This window comes from Alosa pseudoharengus, unplaced genomic scaffold, assembly GCF_046254945.1.
Source record: "Alosa pseudoharengus isolate Yale_2024_CS ecotype anadromous, Long Island Sound unplaced genomic scaffold, YU_APseudo_1.1 YU_APseudo_1.1_scf_4, whole genome shotgun sequence".
In the NCBI taxonomy this organism is placed as follows: Eukaryota; Metazoa; Chordata; class Actinopteri; order Clupeiformes; family Clupeidae; genus Alosa; species Alosa pseudoharengus.
Window position 1 is genome coordinate 1,139,525 of NW_027468774.1, and position 15,000 is coordinate 1,154,524.

General features: G+C 38.6%; 1 protein-coding gene across 4 annotated transcripts in view; it reads left to right on the forward strand.

Moving 5' to 3' along the window:
• slc39a11 (solute carrier family 39, member 11) overlaps window positions 1-15,000 on the forward strand; it is an 87,491-nt gene that overhangs the window by 67,783 nt on the left and 4,708 nt on the right. For all 4 annotated transcript variants that reach the window (XM_076266812.1, XM_076266809.1, XM_076266813.1 and 1 more), the window contains exons 7-8: window positions 5,347-5,416; window positions 11,896-11,994. In XM_076266812.1, the coding sequence (XP_076122927.1) occupies window positions 5,347-5,416; window positions 11,896-11,994 (169 nt within the window). The remainder of the gene's footprint in view (window positions 1-5,346; window positions 5,417-11,895; window positions 11,995-15,000) is intronic.

Sequence of the window (15,000 nt, forward strand, 5' to 3'; positions counted from 1 at the left end):
TGCGTGCGTACTCAGAGAGGATCCACGGAATCGGAATTCTCTTTATTTTCAGTCATTTCTCTTTAAGAGATAAAGCCAAAATATTTCATTAGATCTTTGGTTAGGTTTTAGATTTCTCATTATATCTTTGGTTAGGTTCTAGATTTCTCATTATATCTTTGGTTAGGTTCTAGATCTTTGGTTAGGTTCTAGATTTCTCAGTAGATCTTTGGTTAGGTTCTAGATTTCTCATTAGATCTTTGGTTAGGTTCTAGATTTCTCAGTAGACGTTTTAGTACACTCGATACTCCAGTAGATCTTTTGATCTCACAGTTGCTCTTTTGGTCTTTGGTCTGACTGTTGCGAAGTTAAGTGCCTAAGGAATGACCTCTGCCTTTCCTTTGATGAGAAAAACCACCTTACCTCTTTAAGTGTGTGTGCGTGTGCGTGCGTGTGTGTGTGTGTGCGGTGTGTGTGTGCTCGCAGGTTTGATAATCTCCCTATGTGTATTCAGAACAGTGTCTGGTGTGAGCTTGCATGATGAATTCACATTAACTTTTCGAACACACACACACACATGCAAGGTCTCACACACACACACATACACACACACACAGACACACACGGTCTCATACACACACAGATAAAGGTCACACAGTGTTTGTGCTGAGAGAGAGTTGGAAAGGAAAGTGTGTGTGTGTTTTTCCTAGTTGCAGAGGGTTGATCGGCCGCATGCTATTGGTCAGTTAACCACATTACTATGAGACGGTGTTCCACAAATGTTCAGTCAGTATGGAGGTGTTTTCACAGCAAAACGTCTTTTGAAGACATCACAGTAAACGTCTAGGTGCTACTTGTCTTTCCAGGGTTGGGTCAGATTACTTTGAAATGTAATCCATTACTGACTACAAATTACATGGCAATTTTTGTAATCAGTAACGTAATCAGTTGGATTACCAAAAACATGTAACGTAATCTGATTACTTTAGGATGACTTTTAGATTATTTCAATAAATATGCCCATTAAGTAAAAGACACCACAACAGAATTGATGAAAGAATTCTCATTCTATTTTTCTCCGCTCTTCTCCAAACATGCACAACTCAGCTTAACCTTTATAAGGGCACACCTGGACAAAGAATTTAGCTTTCGCTGGATTTTTTTGACCTAGGGACATGGCCTGAGATTGGCATAAAAAAGGGAAGCATTAAACCCAAATGACACCATGTCCATTTCAATTGTTGGGGTGAGAAAATTATTATTTTGGGATGTTTTTCAACCAGGGGGACCTGGTGACTTTCTCAAAGTAAACGGTAACGCTAAAACAAGAGGCTACATTAAGATTAGGAGGAAAAGATCAGGCAGTGTGCCGAGAGACCTGCCCCAATAGTATGTAAGTTAGTAAGTAAGTATATCTTTTGATCCCGTGAGGGACATTTGGTCTCTGCATTTATCCCAATCTGTGAATTAGTGAAGTCAAACCAACAAGCCCAAAGGCCGAAGCCCTAACCAGTAGGCCATGGCTGCCCCAAAAGGTAGCATTTGAACATTAAACCACACAATGATGGTTAACAGAGAGCAAAATCAACATTTTAGAGCGGACCTCAATCCGTCAAAAAAGTGAGCACAAGGCCAAAGTGATGGCAAATAATCGTTCCTGCCTCAAAACCCAGATTGCTGCTAAAAAGGTGCATACTACAATCATTGTGGAGACATGAAGAGGCTTAGTGGGTATTATATGCCATTATGAGAGCTGTGGTGGTAAATAAAGATGTTTCCAGTGATTGTTTAAAAAGGGTATGAACACACACAAAAGATAAAAACACTTTTTTTTGATTCCATGCTTTACCACATTGTCTTGCAACATTTTGGCATGTGCAAGGGTCATTTTAATTAAGAACAAACATATTGGTCAAAAGAAAATCAATATTTGCCAGGGGTATGAATAATTTTGTTCCTAACTATATCTTAAAAAAGTCTAAAAAGTGAACATCCGAATGAACTGCTTGTCAAATTAAAAGATAGCTAGGCTATCGTAAAAAAGTTGCATTATTTGCATGATAAAATGTAATCAGGTAATCCCCAACAATGTAACTGTAATCTGATTACACAATTTTTTTATTGTAATCTGGGCTGATTATAGTTACTTGATTTTTGTAATCTGATTACGTAATCCGTAATCATCATACTCATACAATGATGTTGCAATACAAAAATATGTGTGTGTGTGTGTGTGTGTGCGTGCGTGTGTGTGCCTATGAGTGTTAGTTTAGTTAGTTTTTGTGCTGTTTTGCATTTTTGCCTCATGTGTTTTCAGGTTTGAGGGCTTTTCTCTTGTCTGACCTTGGTTCGATACTTTAGATAGATAGATAGATACTTCAGATAGATAGATAGATAGATACTTCAGATAGATAGGGTTAGGGTTAGGGTACACACACACACACACATACAGAACCATACACACGCACGCACACACACACACACACACACACACACACACACACACACACACACACTCAGAGGCATGCACACACACACACACACACTCACTCAGAGGCATGCACACACACACACACACACACACACACACACACACACACTCACTCAGAGGCATGCACACACACACACACACACACACGTCGGGGGTGTTACTTGCCAAAATACATGAATCCAAATATTTCCACGCAGAGCTGCTGTATATCTGGTTGTTTGCTGCTTCCTTGACCATCCCAACTTAGTTTATCCAGCCCATTTATACATCTCCTGCTCTAAACCAACTTAGTTTATCCGGCTCATTTATACATCTATCTCCTGCTCTACACCAACTTAGTTTATCCAGCCCATTTATACATCTCCTGCTCTAAACCAACTTAGTTTATCCGGCTCATTTATACATCTATCTCCTGCTCTACACCAACTTAGTTTATCCAGCCCATTTATACATCTCCTGCTCTAAACCAACTTAGTTTATAGATAGATAGATACTTTAGATAGATAGATAGATAGATACTTTAGATAGATAGATAGATAGATACTTTAGATAGATAGATAGATACTTTAGATAGATAGATAGATAGATAGATAGATACTTTAGATAGATACTTTAGATAGATACTATAGATAGATAGATAGATACTTTAGATAGATAGATAGATACTTTAGATAGATAGATAGATAGATAGATAGATACTTTAGATAGATAGATAGATACTATAGATAGATAGATAGATAGATACTTTAGATAGATATATAGATAGACAGATAGATAGATAATTTAGATAGATAGATAGATACTTTAGATAGATAGATAGATACTATAGATAGATAGATAGATAGATAGATAGATACTATAGATAGATAGATAGATACTTCAGATAGATAGATAGATAGATAGATAGATAGATAGATATATACTTTAGATAGATAGATAGATAGATAGATAGATACTTTAGATATATAGATAGATAGATAGATAGATACTTTAGATAGATATATAGATAGACAGATAGATAGATAGATAATTTAGATAGATAGATAGATACTTTAGATAGATAGATAGATACTATAGATAGATGGATAGATAGATAGATATATACTATAGATATATAGATAGATAGATACTTCAGATAGATAGATAGATAGATAGATAGATAGATAGATAGATAGATATATACTTTAGATAGATAGATAGATAGATAGATACTTTAGATAGATAGATAGATAGATAGATACTTTAGATAGATACTTTAGATAGATAGATAGATACTTTAGATAGATACTTTAGATAGATAGATAGATACTTTAGATAGATACTTTAGATAGATAGATAGATAGATAGATACTTTAGATAGATACTTTAGATAGATAGATAGATAGATAGATAGATACTTTAGATAGATAGATAGATAGATACTTTAGATAGATACTTTAGATAGATACTTTAGATAGATAGATAGATAGATAGATACTTTAGATAGATAGATAGATAGATAGATAGATAGATAGATACTTTAGATAGATAGATAGATAGATAGATAGATACTTTAGATAGATAGATAGATAGATAGATAGATACTTTAGATAGATAGATAGATAGATAGATAGATAGATACTTTAGATAGATAGATAGATAGATAGATAGATAGATACTATAGATAGATAGATAGATACTTTAGATAGATAGATAGATAGATAGATAGATACTTTAGATAGATAGATAGATAGATAGATAGATACTATAGATAGATAGATAGATACTTTAGATAGATAGATAGATAGATAGATAGATAGATAGATAGATACTTTAGATAGATAGATAGATAGATAGATACTTTAGATAGATAGATAGATAGATAGATAGATACTTTAGATAGATAAGTGTGTGTGTGTGCCACTCCTCCAGTTGGGCCTTTTCATTACTCATAGCCAGACCCTGAATCTTTCTAGATTTGGGTTTGGATCTCCAGGCTATCCTACATGCCGTATATCACATTCATATCCTACATGCCGTATATCAGATTCATATCCTACATACCATATCTTGAATTTCCCCTTGGGGATCAATAAAGTATCTATCTATCTATCTATCTATCTATCTATCTCATACCATATAACTCATACTGCACTGTGTGTGTGTGTGTGTGTGTGTGTGTGTGTGTGTGTGTGTGTGTGTGTGTGTGAGAGTGTGTGCGTCCATTGGTTTGGGAGCCTAATGGTCCTTAGCGCCAAACTGAGCTCTGTGATTGGTTCTCTCTCACGCACGCACACACACACATGTACACACACACACCCGCACACACACTCACGCATGCACACACACGCACACACTCACTCACACATACATACATACACACACACACACACATACATACACACACACACACACACACTCTCACACACACACTCACGCACACACACACACACACACACTCACACGCACGCATACACACACACACACTCACTCACACATACATACATACACACACACACACACACTCTCACACACACACACACTCTCACACACACACTTACGCACACACACACTCACTCACACGCACGCATACACACACACACACACACTCACGCACGCACACACACAGTCACATACACGCACGCAAGCGCACACACACACACACACACACTCACACTCTCTCTCTCTGTCACACACACAGCATACCAGAGTAGTATCCTGTACACGCTTGTGTGTGTGTGTGTGTGTGTGTGTTTGTGTGTGTATGTGTGTGTGTATGTTTGTGTGTGTGTGTGAATCATTGCTACTGTGTATGCGGGTGAATCATTCCTTATTCTTCCTAAGTTTGTGTGTGTGTGTGTGTGTCCGGTGTGTGTGTGTGTGTGTTTGTCTTGCAGAGGGCCTTGCTGTTGGTGTGGGGTTTGGGGCTGTCGGAAAAACCTCTTCAGCCACATTTGAAAGTGCCAGGTATGACACACACACACACACACACATACAGAACCATACACACACACACACACACACACATACAGAACCATACACACACACACACACACACACACACACACATACAGAACCATACACACGCACACACATACAGAACCATACACACACACACACACACACACTCACTCAGAGGCATGCACACACACACACACACACGTCGGGGGTGTTACTTGCCAAAATACATGAATCCAAATATTTCCACGCAGAGCTGCTGTATATCTGGTTGTTTGCTGCTTCCTTGACCATCCCAACTTAGTTTATCCATTTATACATCTCCTGCTCTAAACCAACTTAGTTTATCCAGCCCATTTATACATCTCCTGCTCTAAAAAGTCACATATTCTTGAACGCTGTACGTTAGTAAATAGTATAGTAAGTCTGTAGCGCCTCCCAGAGGGGAGTGGGGTGAACAGTCTGTGGTTGGGGGGTGAACAGTCTTTGATGATGCTGTGCGCCTTGCACAAGTATTGCTTGCCCTGAATGGCCACGATGGAGGGGAGTAAGGAACCGGTGATGTGTTGGGCAGTTTTCACCACTCTGTCCAGTGCTGTCCAGTTGTTTTCTTTTACTCGCCATCACAATGTTAAGCACACAATGTTGAGCTAATTCACTAACTCAATACTCATCATGGATATCAAAAGTTTAAACAACAAAAACAGAAAGTATGGAGGCAGCAAAGCTAGAGGAGTTATCCCAGATGGTCAAGAACAAGGTAGGCAATTGGTGTGCTTGTCAGAACGTTAGATTACAGCTGTTTAAAGTCAGACGTCACGGTACGCTAGAACAAAACAAGGTAACTTTAGCCTGTATAGGGCTGTATCAAGTTGTCCAAATGAATAGGTCATTGAAGACGTTGTTGTTGTATTGTTGCATGTGAATGTTGCTATGCTATGTAGGATACTATTTTGCTGACCACAGACCTAATATAGACTAGGGTGATGGGTGTGCGTACCATAACATTAATTCCTGCAGGCGCCCCTGCCTCTCTGTGTGTGTGTGTGTGTGTGTATGTGTGTGTGTGTGTGTGTGTGTGTGTGTGTGTGTGTGTGTGTGTGTGTGTGTGTGTGTGTGTGTGTGAGGAAGAGAAACACTGCTGAGTTCTGTGAGCAGTCTGTATGTAAATGTCATTTCCTCACATGTGCTACCCAATGCTGCCATCTAGTGGACACCAGCGGTGTTGCACGTTTATTTTTCCTATTTCCCATTGCCTGGTGTGTAGATAGATAGATAGATAGATAGATAGATAGATACTTTATTGATCCCCAGGGGAAATTCAAGGTTGGTGTGTGTGCGCCTGGTGGGTGTGTGTGTGCCTGGTGTGTGTGTGTGCGTGTGTGCCTGGTGTGTGTGTGTGCTCTGTGTATATCTCCATCTCTCTAGCTGCTTTGTTCTGCTCTTTACTCCAGTGTCTATTAGGGCTGGGATAAACGATTATTTTTTAAACGATTAATCTAGCGATTATTTTTTCGATGCATCAATTAACCTAACGATTCATTTTTTCAGTTCGATTCGATTATCGATTATCTCCCCATTAATTGACTAATAGCAATTTATACATGTTGATTTATATATCTGAATGAAAAAACATGAATTCCTTAACATTGCAAAATATGTTTATTGCTCTTAAAATTCCAAAATAAAAGACTATACAAGTGCAAAGTAATGCATTCTTAGTCAGTTCAGTAGTTCAGTAGTGTATAGGTCTAATTATGTGCCTGTCACTTTAAGACGTTCGTTCCTTTGCAATTGTAACACTAACGCAGTTAAAAGGCTGCTGATGTGTGGATGCAATTCATAAAATAGTTAGTTCAAATAACAGTTTGTACTTCTCCTTGGGATAAGCACTTTTGAGTCTTGGAAAACACTTTTCCATTTACATCGGGATTTTGCAAACATTGTCAGAGTCAATAAAATGAGCCCTGGGTAACGAAATTGACAAGCAGCTGTAAGTAAGCATGCTAAACTCAACATCCAAACAGTATTCTAACGTTAGCTTTGAGATACTGCTTGATTGCATAACTTAACTAAGTTAAGTCTCCTCAATGTACTATGTTGTGATAAGACCTTAGCAGAGTTAACTTGACTGCAGCAGTGATGCTAAGCGGATTTAATAGCAATTTAGCCAGCCGTGTTCTATGCAATGCTTGTATGTGGCAACAACAATCCTTCAACAATCGTGAATATTTTGTGTTGAATGCACATGCAGAGGAGGAGCAGCGGGCTCGTTACGAGAGAGAGCGGGCGGGGCAGGGAAAGGCTGCGTGCGTAAAAAGTGCAGCTCAATGAAAGGATTTTATCTTATCTTTAATTTAAATAGTACAACATAGAACATCAATGTGTGACGGCTAGGGCTGTCACTTTACGTTCGAAAATCGATTGCACAATCGATTGGACCAAACAACACAAGTTTCGAAAACTACAATAGTAGGGATGTCCGATATTGGCTTTTTTGCCGATATCCGATATGCCGATATTGTCCAACTCTCAAATTTCGATTCCGATATCAGCCGATACCGATGTCGATATGTGGGTTAAACTAAAAACTAATTTAGGTAACATCACATATCTCCTGTTGTGGAATTAACACAACATGCTTAATGTTATTGTGATGCCCCACTGGATGCATTCTTCAAATGTTAACATTGTCTGTGCAAAATAAGAAAAATACTTCAACTTAATTTAGGGAAAAAGTGCCATGTTTATTTTTTATTTTTTAATTGTCTCAAACAACAGTTTGGATTACACTCTCCCTGAGATAATCTTGACAATGCCCACAACAAATAGGGCAAATTTGACTTCTTCACAAATGATAAAACATTGTACCTGAACAACTATGTGCAACATAGCAGAATGTAAAGCCAACTAAAATAACAGGCATAGTGTATGACAGGCTACCCTTTTTCTGTGTTAAATGAGCCTGCATTTGTAGGATGCTTCATGAACTGTTTCTTTAACTAAAACTCAATCACCTTAATTGAATGAATGCACAAATATGAGTCAATTACAATGTGGCAAGCAACTATACTGCACAATTTTGAAAACATTTGTTTGAGCTACAAAAAATACTTCAGGCTTGAGGTGAAGTACATAACGGGCCATACCCACAATCAGGCTTGGAATTTCACCATTTTAGGGGCAAGGCCACTTGGCCTTCAGTTGGGCATATTTGGTGGGGGGCACAAAGGCCACATGTCAGGGCACCAAGGCCAAAGTTAACTATACAGTAGTAGGCTATAAAAATGATCAAAGTTGTATTCACTGCAGTAGACCTGCATCACTGTATACAAAAACATAAAACATGACATATTACATATAACTGTAAATCATCTGATCATCTAATATTTTCAGATATCTAGGCTATATTTAACATTTATTTTATATTTGGCCTGTTATGAAATCATGTATTGAACAATTTAAGCACAGCTCAGCTTTAAGAAACTCAAATAGCCTAGATGCATGCTTAGCATTTTGTGATCATTAAGGCTACTTTCACAAACTCTTACAGTCAGCTGTCCTCTGATTTACCGATATCTAGGCGACATTTGTAATATTTGTTTTGTATTTGGCCCGTTATGAAATAATGTGGAACCATTTAAACACAGTGTAAAACTTAAATCCCAAGTTTGGAGACATCCATGTATGTTGAAATGTACTGCAAATTCAAAACGGGATTAGTCTGGAACGGCTAACTGTACAGGGGACTGATTTACACCTTTCTGTTCGGTAAGGTCTGCTGTTTATTCTGATATATGGTTTGTCATATGTTAAACAAAGGGATCTGAAGTATTCCACCGAAATGAATGGGTAGGGAGATGGACGCAAAACCTTCAGTAGAATATATGATTGAATGATATTATTTACTTTTCTCGCGAACCGTTCACCACAGCAATTAGCGGCTAACATCGTTTAAAAGCTGAGAAAAAGCTCTTTCATGTGATACTTGTGATGTCTGTGTGATGAGTAGGCTACTTCGCGAGTAGTTCAACTGAGAAGCATGGGTTAATTTGGACGCACTTTCTTGCGCTGTCACTTTCTCCACTGCGTAATTTGGCCATAGGCTAAATATATATCGCTATTAGTAGGACGCAAAGCAGAATATTTAAAGAAGGGGGCACCAAGGCCACCGTGGCCTGTAAACCTCTGATTTTCAAAGGGGCGTCACGGCCAACTCAAGGGGCTACGACGGCCATGGCCAATTCCAAACCACAGACATAATGTTGAAACAGAGCGAGCAAGTTTGTTACTGCAGCCATCCACGCTTGTTTGTATGCTTCAAGACGCAGCTTGATGAGGTCATCATCTGTGCGCCGGTAAACGCTTCAGGAGCGCATAGGCACTATTTGGGTGTAACGCAAGCATTATTTTATCGGTTTTAAGGCAAAAAAAATCCGATAACGATATTAACAGATATTACATTTTTATGCTAATATCGGGCCGATAATATCGGTGGGCCGATATTATCGGACATCTCTATACAATAGGGAATCGATTTTAACCAAATATGTACACTATTAATTTTAAACGAATTAAACAAAATTCACAAACAAGAATATAAGAATATAAAAGAATTCCGAAGTGCAGTAAGCATTGCGAAAGCTAAAAAGAAAATTCCCACCAATTTTACGCACCGGAAACAGCTGTTTCAATCAGCTGCTGTGCTGCTCGTGTTATGCCAAAAATGGAGGACAACGCGATCAACCTGTGCGACATGAGAGAGACTAGTGATAGGCCCTAATAACTTGAGGAGTTCGATGTGGAAGTACTTCGGATTTTTGGTATATCAAACTATATGGAGAAGAACAAAGCGGTAGGCTATGCAAACTGTGCAATCGAGTTCTATGTAGGCGAAATTTGTTTGACATTTCTAATCGTAAACACAGCTACGTCGAAGCCTGCAGTAACGTTTGTCACTGATGTAATGGCAGTATCCTGGGCTTATTGTTTTTCGAGAATGTAGCACTCCTGTTTGTCATTGTGCATGAAACTTCACGGCAATAAATCATCAGAAATATTGCTGGCTTGCGTCTACAAGCGCCCTCTTTACGTTTGTCCTAATGCCTGTTAGTTGTTTGTGGATTGGCCTGTATTTGGCGTTGACAATGGAAACGTCTTTAGACATGAAAAATCGATTTTACAATCGATTCAATGAACACTTATGTCTCAAAAATCGGCTGGTTTTGATTTTGAGGCGCCCCACCACAGCTTAGTCAACGTAGGCCTATGGGAAACACTGAAGGTGTAAAATTCTAAATATTTGGCAGCACGCGTTTTGGGTCTGACAAATCGACGCGCATATTTTGCGTCGACGTATTTTCTGCGTCGACGTAATCGATTACGTCGACGCGTTGTCCCAGCCCTAGTGTCTATGTACTCTACACACACACACACACACACAAATATACACACACACACACATATACACACATACACACACACACACACACATATACAGTACACACACATTAAACGGAACAAACAACAAATGGAAATTCCGGAAATGGAATCAGATGAGCGTGCACGCACGCAGGTCACACACAGCGGAAATTAACACAAGAGGCCCAAGCAAGCATAGCCTATTGAAATAGAATTCTAGTCTTACCATTGACGAAAAGTCTTGAAATCAACTGCAACAGTCTTTGAAACTACAGTGCCTCTGTCACTAATCCATATGCAGCATCGACATTAATTGGGGCCACTCAAGGAAATCCTCATCCAGTTGAACGAGACGACCTTATAGCCTAGCGGTAGCCTATGTCGTCACCAGTATGTAACACAAATAATCTTAAAATCTCCTGATAGGCTACAACTTTTTTTTAATGTCACCCAAGACATGCCGCCTGAAATGCACATGCGTTGTCACGGCTACATAAACAAATCTTGCATACAGGAAGAAAGCTGTCTTTTTTACATTTTACTTTATTCTCAAAAAACAAACGTTTGCATCATGTAAAGCAGACCTGTTGGATACCCAACATAATAAGGAATTTAAATGTAAAGCTTCCAATGCATATCGCCCCCATGTGTCCGAACCTGAACCGAACCCGACTATAATTTCTAAATATTTGTCCGAACCCGACCCGTCGGGACCCGTCAGGACCCGTCGGGCTCGGGTAGGGTAGCCACACTCTAACACTCGCACACACCTCACTGTGTGTTCACTGTGTGCTCTGTGTGTTCACTAATTCACAGATGGGATAAATGCAGAAACCAAATTCCTTGTGTACACTTGGCCTACAAACCTGACTTACTTTACATACATACAGACAGACAAACACACACACACAGAGAGAGAGAGAGAGAGTGTGATTATGTTAAATGTGTACTACTGTCATGAGAATCTGAAGTGTGTGTGTGTGTGTGATTATGTTAAATGTGTACTACTGTCACAAGGATTTTGTGTGTTTATGTTTTGTAAGACATCAGTGTGTGTGTTTGCGCAGAAATTTGGCCATCGGGATTGGCATCCAGAATTTCCCAGAAGGCCTTGCAGTGAGCTTGCCTCTGAGGGGCTCGGGAGTTTCCACCTGGAGGAGTTTCTGGTGAGAGACACACACACTTATACACTAAAGCAAGAGGCTACACTGAGATTCTGGAGGAAAAGATCAGGCAGTGTGCCAAGAGACCTGCCCCAATAGGCATCACTGGACCAAGAGACCTGCCCCAATAGGCATCACTGGACCACCTCACGTCTTATCAAATGCTGACAGCTGTGTGTGACGAGTGACGTTTTTTGCCTCAAAAATAAAGCTAAAATAAAACTCTGTAGTCACAAATTAAATGGAATGAATTTGAATTGGAATTGGAATGACAGGAAGTGGACTTAAATTCATGGCAATTCAAAGCAACTCACACAACAGGAAGAATGTCTCACATGCATTCAGTTTTGGGAAAGTTACTTTGCACTATAAAATTGAATAGCTACAGTTCCGAAATAATATAACACACTGTATTCTTACTTAAAATGTTTAGTAAGTATAACACAGTTTTTGTCTTCTGTTGATTATGTTGATTTTGGAGATTACTTGGCTAAAAGGAGTAATTTAATGTTAAGGTGGAAAAGTGAACATGATCATTTAAAGGAGAATTCCGGTGTGATATTGACCTAAAGTGTGTTGAAACATGATACCGAGTGTGAACGTATGTCTCATAGCCCATCTCGGCTTGTCCCCTGCACTCCAAAATCTGGCGCTAGTTAGCCGATGCTACCAACAGCTTTTTCAATGGTGGTGCTTCGGCATCGGGCTAGCCATGCAAATAAATCACTGTTTTACACCATTTACGAGGCTCAACGTATCTCCACACTTCATTGGTAGACTTCCGAGGGCCCTGACATTTAAAACGAGACATTGAGAACTTTGAAAAAGCACTGGTAGTTTACTTACAAGACGATTTATACAGACAGTATCTTCACGAAGTTTAGCGTTTGCAGCCATCTTGAATTTAGTCACGATAAGTCGAGCGACGAGTAAGAATGAACAGGTATGATAAGGGATCAGATTCCAAAAATAATTCCGTGGAAATGCATGGATTCCAGTTGCTGCTACTGGAAGAAACTGGAATCCATGCATTTCCACTGAATTATTTTTGAATTGCTTAAGTTTTGCTACACTGTGAAGTTAGTTAGTTAGTTAACCTTAGTTTAAAAAAAACATGCAAACTAATTGCCTTGAAATTACAGACTAATCTGGAATAGGAATTCCAAGTTGTGCAAACAAATGTTTACTTTGTGTAGTACACTTACACTAAGGAGAATTCCTATTTAACCTAACTTGGTCATCACAAGTAAAGTATATTGTGTATTAAACACAAGGTGTGCTAACTGATGTTGCATTTCCCACAGTGCATTTCCAGAATGCCACCTCCCTGGCCCACATATTTGTAAAGATATCACATATTAATCCTTACTGAAATTCAATCTTAAATTACAATAACGTGATAGTGACACTAACGGTTATATATACTGTTGGTGTGTAATTTATGTGGATACATCGCACCATCAAGTAGATGACTATCCAAAACACTCTAATGCTGTGGGTAAAACATCAGCAACATGTTACATTTGTATTTTGGGTACTACCCTCTGAAAGTACTGCACAATGAAGTTGAGACCTCACTATGTACCACTAATATGTGGCACACACCTGGGTTTGTCCATTGGTGGTCCTTTGTTATTGTAACTTAAGATTGAATTTCAGTAAAGATTAATATGTGATCCCTTTAACAATATGTAGGCCGGGTCTGTGGTATTCTGGAAATGCATTTTTGTCATATCAGTTAGCTGAACTGTAGTTAGCACAACTTCAATACACCTGTTGTGTTTAATAAACATAAAGTATACTTTACTTGTAATTGTAATGACCAAGTTAGTTGAAATAGCAATCATGTGTACTGTAAGTGCACTACACTAAGTGAGCATTTGTTTGCACAACTTGACATTACAGTACAAACTTCAGCAATTCAAGTATAGTTTACTTGATTGTTCACTTTTCTACCTCAAAATGAAGTAACACTTCATTGTCTTTTGTTGTAATCTCAACAAAAGACAAAACCTGAATTCTACTTACTAGAACATTTTAAGTAAGTAAAACTATTATGTTTTACAGTGTGGAAATATAATTTTTTACTGTTTTAAGTTACAAGTTGTGTGCTTAATGCTATCATATCTGGCATATACTGTGAGGCTTCATTGTTTAACACTACGCTTAAATTATGTATATGAATTTCTTCGAATTTCAATTCTACTTCCTTTAATTCAAATTCGAATTGTAATTAATTCTACATCCTGTTTTTGACCTTAATTCAAATTCAATACGGCATTTCAGAATGTTTGTAAACAATAGGCTCCAAGATCCTTCCGGGTGGCAGAACGCAAGCGGCTTCCATTGACCTTACATAGTTAAAACATTGTTGTTGATCAAAGTTGAAACAATAACGAAAACGTGTTGTGTTTGGGGTTGTGCCGCCAGATATACAGCAAAAAGTGTAGGTTTTTTTTATCGATGTCCTTCAGAAAGAAAAAAAAAATATCCAGCGGAACCTGTGGGTGAAGTTTAAAGCTAGTGGACGGCGTCAAAAGTAATGCTGCAGAGGAGATGGCAAGACTGGCTGGTGGCGGAGTAGCCACTTCTTACATCTGTATCCGATCCGAGCAACAAAAACCCGATCATAGACTTTTTATTTAGATAGCAGGGAAATACACCATAACAGATTGTAAGTCAAACAGCAACAGTCACTAAAATAACCACTGAATGGCAGGCTGAGGTTCATTTACACATTAGGCTATATAGGCTAGCCTAGGCTACTATGCATTTCATTTAACGTTATTGCTATCTCCTTAGGGCCGTACAAAGCACCTTAAGTTTTGTCCCTTTAGTATCAACCACGGAGATTGTTTGTTTGCTAATTTGTGCTTGCTTTTCTGAGGATGCAGATGTTGGTCAATACGGGACTGTCCAAAATAATAGCAAGCTGTGTGCACATATTGTTAATAAAATCAGATAGTGAATGACGCATTACAAATCTGAGTAGGCCTAACTTTGACAAGT